Source organism: Phascolarctos cinereus, unplaced genomic scaffold (genome assembly GCF_003287225.1).
Source record: "Phascolarctos cinereus isolate Bilbo 61053 unplaced genomic scaffold, phaCin_HiC Scaffold_1;HRSCAF=81, whole genome shotgun sequence".
Taxonomy (NCBI): domain Eukaryota; kingdom Metazoa; phylum Chordata; class Mammalia; order Diprotodontia; family Phascolarctidae; genus Phascolarctos; species Phascolarctos cinereus.
Window position 1 is genome coordinate 256,468,864 of NW_027555514.1, and position 10,303 is coordinate 256,479,166.

The window sequence follows — 10,303 nt, forward strand, 5'->3', positions numbered from 1 at the left end:
CCAGAGAAATGAAGTGACTTGCCCAGAGACAAAGAGATAGTCAAGAGCAGAGCTAAGACTCAAAACCAGGTTCTCTGACCCCAGATCAAATGTCCTTTCCACTGAGCCTCACTCCAAAACCTCTTGACCCAGACCACAAAACTACTTTGTGAAAGAGCTGGCCAGGTCTTTAAGTCAGGTTTTTTTGAAATCCCCAAATTTTACTATCTCTCTTCCATTGCAAACATTATCTCATCATTACTATACAACACTTCTCATTTAGTCAATAGCATTTATTAAGCACCTACTGTGCATCAATTATTGTGTTAAGTTCTGGGGATAAACAAAGAAAGGCGAAAATGATTGTCCCTACCCTCAGGGAGCTCATAGGCTAACAGGGGAGGAAACATGCAAATAGCTATGGACAAACAAGACAGATACAGGAAGGATATCATGACACCAAACTGACTTTCTCAGCTATGTGAGACTATGGGTTGTTCAATTACCTTAAAATTTCTGGTGCTATGGGCCTACTCTGTAGAATGGGAAATGTACTCAGAAGAAACAGCCATAGGAAAAGCATCATGGGGGCCTGAACAGTCACGTTTTTAATGAAAAAAGTTTTTCACCATCCAGTTGCCTAATTGTGTACTAGTGTCATTGAATGCTTTTCTGGTCCCCATATTTCATAGCACAATTAGGCCCAAGGAATAGGGCCCTGGACCCAACTGTATTGGTCACTTATTTTACATAATAACAACAATAATATTAATAACAATATTCAGTTGTTTCAGTCACGTCTGACTCTTTGCGACCCTATTTGGGTTTTCTTGGCAAAGATATGAAAGTGGTTTGCCATTTTCTTTTCCAGCTCATTTTACAGATGAAGCAACTGAGGCAAACAGTGTCAAGTGACTTGTCCAGGGTCACAAAGTTAGTAAGAGTCTGAGGCCAGATTTGACTCAGGTCTTCCTGACTCCAGGCGCAGTGCTCTATCCATTGTGCCATCTAGCTTCCATCATGATGATGATGATGATGATGATGATGACAATGACAATGATGACAGCGAACATCTAAATAGCACTTTTAAGGTTTACAAAATTCTTTACATTTTTTTTCTCATTTATCTTCACATCAACCCTGGGGGGTAAGTGCTATTATCGCCCCCAGTTTACAGATGAGAAAGGTGAGGCAAACAAGAGATTAAGTGACTTGCTCACACAGCTAGTAAGTGTCTGAGGCTGGACTTGAACTCAGGTCATCCTGGTTCCATATATAGTGTTCTAGTCAGTGCACCACCACCTACATGCTTCTAAGTACAGTAGCAAAACTGCTGAGGAGCTAAGTATTCATGTGGGCTGCTCACTGGGGTTATGGACATTTCTTTGCTCCTAAAATCAGTCACAAGTGATTCAAGATATGACCATAACCCACACAGGAAATGCTATCCCTGGTTCAATCTTCTAAGAAAGATCCAATAGGTTCAATGACTTATTCACACTCTTTAAATTGATGATAATAATAATAACAATAATAATAATAATAATAATAATAATAATAATAATAAAAGCCACCTTGGATACACATTATTAGACCCAAGGCATATCATCTCCCCTTTGATCACATCACCAGACACAGGATTAAGTTGTCTGAGAGCCTGTTCCAAGCCTCATTTCATGATTCTTTTTTTTTGGTTAGGTAGTTGGGGTTAAATGACTTGCCTAGGCTCACACAGCTAGTAAGTGTCAAGTGTTTGATCTGAGGTCAGATCTGAACTCAGGTCCTCCTGACTTAAGGGCCAGTGCTGTATCCACTGTGCCACCTAGCTGCCCCTATTTCCTGATTCTTGATAGAATCTTCCATTTGACACTGTCACAGTCATATCACTCTTCCTCATCATATTTTTACTGGTCTGGCGTCCCATACTCCTATTCCTAGACAGATGGTTTCCTGCTATAGAAGTTTACATTCAGATTTGAATCTGATGTCATGTGAATATTATTAAAAAAAATATACTCACTGCTACTTGGTGGCAAAAAAAGTCCATTGATATTACGGGGTTTGCTATGATAAAACACACAACTGATCTTCACACAACCAAGAGGCTGAGTTTCCCAGAAGCATGAAATGCTGCAGTTTTGCTAGAGAAAAAGGGGAAGAAATGGAGTTTTCAGAGGTCATATTCATAACAAACTCAATTATTTCTTAAGAGAAAAAAAAAGGAACAAAAAAAATGCCAAATGAAATTGATTACTTTTTAATCAATAGGGATTTGTCCTGCTGTCATAGCCTTAAATTTGAATTGAGGTCGCAGAGGTTCCTATGACATATTCCTACATACTAGCCTAAGGTTTTAAGTTCACTAGCAAGCTACCATCATCAATTGCATTATTTGCCACCGGCAGAAGTAACATCATCTCTCTGTCATGTTGTCATGTAGGTCAAGAAGATTACTAACGTGCTATATTTTTGACAAAGAATGACGACGAGGAGGAGGAGGAGCAATTCTACCTGCATTTCCATGTGTCTAAATCTGCAAAGTGGATCTAAACATTTTCCCTCTCTCCATAATGAGCACACAGTGTCACTGCCAAGGGCTTCTTCACAGTGTCGGAATCGGCACTGGGAACCCTAAGAGAAAAAAGTAAACAGTGCAGAAAACTCACAATATATTGATGCTAGAGGTCAACAATAACTGTAGGTCACTTACTCCTACCTATTGTTCTCATGATTTTTAAAATGAATATGCTTATAGCTAATTTAGAAAGCCATTAGCGAAATAAATACCAGAAATGTAACCCTACTTGCCAAAAAACTCTGGCAGCTTATTTCAATTTATCAGTAGGTGAATCTGTCATATAAGAAGAATTGAAGAACACTGCAAAATAACGTAGAGAGGTATGTGATAATACTGTGTGCCAAAAGTTACTGGCAAAATCTGAGCTGTATATTTTTTATCTGTAGCTCAAGATACACAAATGGTTAGTGATAACCCAGGCTATGCACAGCCCAGGGATAGGATATGCACGAATGCTACAGTATTCTGAAAAAATCAAATTTCCAGGGGGAAAAAAAGCTTTCAAGCCCCAACAAACTAATTCTGCTTACATAGAAGATCCTTATTTATGAATTGAGATCTCTGTTCTCAAACCAGTGGCTATGGATTTTTTTTTTTACTGGTCAGTATGTGTCTAAGAAAATGGTAAATAGATCTTAAATTTTATATCTTTCTATTTTTATTTTCCTATTTATATATTTTCCATTTTTCCCATAAAAAAAACTGGGCTATACTACATTATAATTATAACAACTGTTATTCTTTTGCTCTAAAGTACCTTGTATTTTAAAAATCAGGAGTACCCAAGTAGAAACATGTTAAAATACCACATAGGTCATTAATTCTGCATTCTTTTCATAGTGTAGAAACCCCAATTGCTTTGTTTTTCTATTTCTCCTCGTTATTTTATGGCAAAGGTGTTGTTTAACTTTGGGGTCAATGTCCTGCTGTTAGAGGGATAGACAGACAAGTAAGTGATTGTCCCAGTACATTCCTCACTATATTCTCCATATTTGGCTTCCTCTTCCTGTCTTTTCATTTTTAAATGTCTCTAACAGTGACATTTCTACTATGTCACCTGCAGAAATCTTTTCTTTGTGATTTTACTGTGGCTATAATTTGTAGATATTCTCACAGCAGAACCGGCTTAACAGTTCTAGGTATCTCATTTATACGACCTTGGATTCCTAGATCCATTATGGTTGAATTAGGACCCAGCAAGTATTTCCTCTGCCCTGATTTTACATAGGTTATACATTTAGACCGTTTTTTTCTTCTAAATCTATTGACACTATTAATTCAAATCCTTTGTGTCCTGTATGAACTGGTATTGTAGAGCAAGCACTGGATTTGAAATCAGATAAATCTAGATTTAAATCTCAGCTCTGCTGTTTCTACTTGAATGTGACCTTGGGCAAATCACTATATATAAGGCCTATAGGCCTTAATTTCCTCATCTCTAAAAATAAAGTGGGAGGGGACAGGATTGGACTAAATGATCTCAGGTGTTTTTTTTCCCCCCTAGTTTTAAATCTATTATCTGTGACCTTATATTAATAATGTTACTCCTATTTGACTTAATGAGCTAAGTTAAGTTAAAGAAAATTGTAACTTTGCCAACCTGAACATATTTACTTTTATTTTTTTCCTTTAAAGGTTATTCTTGATAAGCCACTAAATTTATTAACTCATTCAACAAACATTTATTGAGTGCCTACTGTGATCAGAGCACTGTGCTGGATGCTTCAAAAACTATAAAATCACGAACTATTTTAAAATGACATAGCAAAGCACAGGAATAATTTTACTTAATTATTAAATGGAAAATGAATTGGATTCATTAAAGTGAATCTGAAGGCATTCAACTGAGAGCGTAGAACACGTAACCCTGGCAGCACACCTACGACCTCCATGAATCACAAACAGCCACACGCTCTGTAGAGTTTTCTATGAAATGGCATTCCAATACTAGCAGTTTAAAGTCTGGAAAAACTTCAGGTTGTACTCTAAAGAAATACATGTGGCTTAAGTGCCACATTCTGAGTATGACCGCGGTAGAACGTAGTTTTGGCCAAAAAATTAAAAAATATCAAATCATTCTATATTTCCTTATAGAAATTCAACTTTACCATAATAAATATATGGGTAAGTAAAAAACAAGAATGAAAACTTGTTAATGTTGTTTTGATCATGCAAATTTGTTACATCTTCCCTCACTCTACCAGAAAGCTAAGAGATGTGAACATCTGTAAATCTGTACAATATTTACCTTTATGCATGTGGAATAAAAAAAGAAATAGCAGTCATTCCCAACTTTTGTCATTTTCAGCTCTCTTGCTGCTACTCCACTGTCCTTATATAAGAATTGCAGGAATGTAATTTTAAGAAGTCTCAGTGTATAAGGAAAAATGAAAAATAAAAAACTCTCTTTTCCAGAGTTGTCCAGGTTATCAGTAGTAATCTCCTTTTAAAACTGACCTCCTGTTGACAGTGTATTACGCAATACGTAATTCTTAACAAAATTTTAAATCAGAAGATACCTTCTCTCGCTTTGCAGAAATGTTGAAAGTGGTTGCTAGCCAGTACACAAATTCAAACTTCCAGAATTTTTCTCATTGTTACCTGGGCCATTATGTGCTCATCATAAATGACCTCACAAGTACCTGTTGGCCAGTTTCACATTAAAGAATAATGTCACAGTATTTCCTTTACTCCTAATTCCAGGGTGACATTATTAACTAGGATGGCTATTAAAAAAATACAATAATGTTTTTTCCACCAATCTTTTGGTTAAAGAAAGAGACTAGGAAGTAGAACATAATTTCATATTTGGGAGAAAGGAATGAATATTTTAGAACAATGAATTAGGTACTTGGTATCTTGTTTTTAAAGATGGGTTGGGTATACCCAAAAATATGAAGTTCTAGGGTGTCACATTCCTATTTGTTAAGTCAATATAAACCCATTTGCTGTACAAATATGTACTTGACTGCTGTTACCAACTATGTCGGATGGAACCCAAAATCAAATTGAGATAATATCTATCAATAGCTACCAGAAAACAAATTGAGATTATTCATTAAGTATCTATATTCTAATCCTTTTTATCTTTCTTTTAAGAAGAAACGGTTTCTTCCAAGAGTAGAACATTTGCTGAGTATACGTTTTTAAAAACCGGATGACAGATGGAATTCTTACAGTAAGATTATATAATGTCTCACGCTCAGAATGAGACATTATAATCTGGAGGTCTTGTCATTAGCGTTCTTAGAGAGCTAGGAGAAGCTATTAGAAATTAATGAAAATATAAATGGAGGTGACCTTGAAAATAAGGGATGATCCTTTTCCAGAGAGGGGATTATTTTTAAAATAAAAATGCATTGCTACTTTGTTGGAAGTTTTGAAAGATAGATTTACATGAAGACAAAGTAATTAAAGTTGCTGTTATCAGTTGGTTAAAATAGTTGATGAAGTAACCTTTCTGCTCACAATGGCTTAAATACATCTTCGTAATATAGAAAGAATATACATAGACCATACATACATATACATATATTCTATATATAACCTTATAAAAAAGGAAACAAAAAAAGAACTTAACATTTAGGAAAACACTTTGAACAGAACTTTTTTTTAAAAACAGCAATTGCTTTAGAAACTCAGTTGAGGAAACAGAAAATAAAAGATTTGGATAACATCTTGAAAATATAAGTAAAATAAATATAGGAAAAAATGTCTTGACTCTCATTTTACCCTACCTTCTAACTCTAAAACAACGAAGTACTCATCCTAAGCACGTAGGCTACTGGGATAATCACCCCCAATGAACATTTTTAAATAATCATTGACTCCAAACAAAAGGCCTGTTCACCTATGTAGGTGCTTTTGAAATTGTTTTCAAATACTGTTACCAAGGACCATTATTGCCTGGCTAAATGCAGCAACATGTTTATGGCCACTGTGAGAATCTGGTATGTATATATAAGGGGACAAGTTGTTTCAAAGTGATGTTTTTACATCATAGAGTCACATCATGGTCAGGGATGAACAGTCATTAACCACCTCAGCACAGCAAAAAGAGAATCAAGGTCAAGTGTGGAGGTGAGCCTTATCACGAAGAAGAGTAAATAGCTCTGCTTCTGGTAATTCAATTACTCTAGGAAAGAGAAAACACTACAAGTCTTCATTTGGGAAGCTCAACCTCTCAAGGGGAGAGACATTCTCTGTTAATGGAACTTTAGTTTTTGCAAGGAAGACTAAGAAGGATGGTTGGGAAGGGATTGAAACTAAGCTCCCCGATTGGGGATGTGTGTTCAGACTCTCTACATATGACACTTTAGTGATGCCAGACTTGGTTGCATGCTATAATATTGGCAGTCTAGTCAAACCAAAGCCCCTTCAAGAGGGCTTCCCAACCCATAGCCTGCAATACTGTATCACTTACCTGGGGCTGGCAACTATTCCTTCCTGCTCCTTGCAGCCCAAGAGATCCAGGCAGTACTGGTGGGTGCCCCCCTTCCGGGTAGGAGTCCAGTTTGTGGCTGTGAGTTGGTGGTCCTGGGGCTGACAGTGGACATGGACAGCTGCCTCTGCTGCCAGGGACTTATTCCCACGGCTGTGTTGCAGACATTGAAGAAATTGCTGCATGTGTGATGGAGAGTACATGTGGACAGAGAGATTGGTGGCCTCTCTGCTACTATTCAAACAGCACTCGGAATGTTTTAGGTGATGCTTCTTCCCCAGAAGTGAGAGAATGTTGAACCTGAAAGGTTCTGTGGCAGTTTGGGAAATGGCAGTTGTGGGGGGCCATTTATTTAAATATCTGTCCTTCCAGACAGTGAAAGCAAAAGCAGCTTTGGTCATGACATTTTGCAGGAACAGAGACACTGATGTTTGATATTAAAGATTTTGAAGTAGCTAATTCCACTGTTGGATGACCCATATGTTAGGGTTTCTTTGCTTCATTATTGTCCCATGGAAAATGTAAGATAATTGAAAAAAGAAAATAATTCGAATTAGCAAATTTCTGTCTTCTTTTCTCCATCCTCTCCAATCAGTTAATTCATTAAATAATAATAACTCTGACCTCAGCATCTTTTGCCCTTTGGCATGCTACTCTGCGCAGATTCAGGTATATTCAAGAAACATTTGTTTTAAACTCATTCTGTGTGCAAGGCATCATACCAGTACATTTCCTGCCCTGAAGGAGAGCTACATTCTACTGGCCAGAGATTCTTACAAAGGATGTACTCTTTGGATTTTTGTCATCTAACTGAGCAAAACACCAGACAACTGCATGCTTGTAGCTAGCTCTGAAACATAATGAGATCTTCATTTGGTCTAAACATACATAAAGAATGGCAGGAAGAAAGTCAAAACTCCTCTTTCGCTTCAGTTAGACTGAAGAATGTAGGAAACAGTGGGAACTGATAGATACCATTATTTATCAAATGTATATTCAGTCAATTCTTGAAATTGAAAAGTTTCATTTAATTGGACATCTTAGAAGAGTTTCACTGCAATGCTCACGTTTCAGAAGAACTGCATAGTCCCTGTTAAATTTCCATAGTTTTAGCTGAATACCTCTGAGAAGTAGTATGGGATAGTAAAGAATTGGTCTCAAAGCTAAGAAGAACTACTTTCACATCCCACCCCTGAATTAGGGTACTCATTGTGTGACCCCTGGGCAAGTAACCTAAATCTGTTAGTGTCTCACGTAGCTAAGACTATATTAAATGGATGAGAAAGTGCTGGCCAGCCTTGGTAGACCTGGGATTTCCCTATTCCAAGGAAATGACAGATCAGCCCTTGTCTCCATCTGAACACTCTCCAATTAATCCAATCAGGTGATCTCCAATCAATGGCTAAAAGCACTGACAGTATCTTATGTGGCAGTTTGGTCTCCTGCCCTCACCTACAATTTGTTATTGTATTGTTTTGTTTAGTTGTGTTCAGTTGTGCCCAACTTTCTGACTCCATTTAGGGTTTTCTTGGCAGAGATACTGGGGTGGTTTGCCATTTCCTTCCTGAGCTCATTTTACAGATGAGGAAACTGAGCCAAACAGAGTCTTCTTAAGTGACTTGCCCAGGGTCACACAGCTAGTAAGTATCTGAGGTCATATTTGAACGCAGGTCTTTCTGACTCCCGTCTCTGCTCTCTGTTCACAGCGCCACCTCCTGGTCCTTTAGTTTATTGCATTTGTAATAAGTTCTTTGGAGGATTTGATTTTAATTTTTTATTAAAAGACACCCATTTGAAGAACAAAACACCACACACACACACACACACACACACACACACACACACACATACACATGTTATTGTCCACTTGAAAGTTTGAATTTACAACTGTAACATGCAGCTTAAAGAATCAAAACATTTCCAGGAAGCACCAACAATGGAATTTTTCTTTCAGTAAAAATGTGTGCATTTGTAAAAAAGTAAATTAGGTTGCCATGACCCCAATAGATGTTTTTAAAACTACTCATTAAACCTGAAAAGATATCACTTAAGCAACAGATACTGGGTTTTTTTTTGTTGTTTTTTTTAAAAAGCTTATTTTTCAAAAAGTAATTTTTAATAGAGCAGCGGCCCTGAAGTCAGGAGAACCTGAGTTCAAATCTGGTCTGAGACCAAACACTTGACACTGTGAGACCCTGGGCAAGTTACTTAACCCCAATTGCCTTAAAAAAAAAAAAAAGTAATTTTTATGGCGAGAATTTTAAGAAAATCAAGCGGGTTTGTGTTGCAAGATTAGCCACAGCATAAGAAACCAAAATGAATATTTAGAGGAAATCCTCAAGCGCACATATCAGAAGACGTTTTTGAGAATGTTCTTTGCTTCTGGCAAATTTTCTTGAACTTAGTCCTTTAGGACACTTACCAGCTGACATTTCCTGTTATAAGGCACTCAGGAGGGATTTGAGGCTGAGATCTAGTAGATCATCAGAATGATTTGTTTTGTTTACCAGTAAATTTTACCTTGTCTGGAGGGGGAAAAAAAAAAACACAAAAAACCGAGATAGATCAGCATCTCCCAAATCTGTCCTACTGTCAGCTATCCAAAGCAGTCTTTTAGCAGGTTTAGATGCATGATGCTAATTTTGTGAAATCAGTTTCCATACTGCCCTAGGTTTGGGGGGTCCTCCAGGTGCATCCTCTAGCTTCCAGCACCTCTAACGTTACTTTCCCCAGCAATGCCATTAGAGCACGGTCCATCTTGCTTTTTGCATCCCCATTGCTTAGCACGTAGTAAGGGTTTAATAAAGTCTTCATTTATTTATTCACTCACCTAGATGGAGCGCAGTAGATACGAGGCTAGAGCTGGATGCTAGAAGACCTGAGTTCAAACTTGACCTTAGACATTGACTGTGTGACCCTGGATAAGTCACTCTGTCTGCCTCAGTGTCCTCATCTGTAAAATGGAGATCATAATAACAGCACCTACCTCCTGGGCTTGTGAGGATCAAATGAGATAATAATTGTAAAGGGATTATTGGCACGGTACCTGGCAGAGGGGAAGCGCTATAGAAATGTTAGCTATTATTATTATTTTCATTCATTCATTCATTCATTCATTCATTTCACTCACTAAAAAGTGGGAGGGACCTAGAGGTTTCACCAGGAAGGTTCTAGAGGGCGTATTGCAGGTTAAGTTAGTGAAGGCTTCCCATTTTATGTGGTTTGAGTTAATTATTCTGATGAATTTTCGGTTCGGGGTGGGGGGGGCCGTGCGCTCATAGACAGAACACCCCATGGGGCTAATG

At 37.5% G+C, this 10,303-nt stretch overlaps 1 protein-coding gene across 1 annotated transcript in view; it reads right to left on the reverse strand.

The window, feature by feature from the left end:
* CUNH12orf50 (chromosome unknown C12orf50 homolog) overlaps positions 1-2,586 on the reverse strand; it is a 36,492-nt gene extending 33,906 nt beyond the window's left edge. Inside the window, 2 exon segments of the mRNA XM_078146526.1 lie at positions 2,000-2,120; positions 2,491-2,586. Coding sequence (XP_078002652.1) covers positions 2,000-2,120; positions 2,491-2,502 — 133 coding nt within the window. The 5' untranslated portion in view covers positions 2,503-2,586.
* Between the last annotated feature and the right edge of the window lie 7,717 nt (positions 2,587-10,303).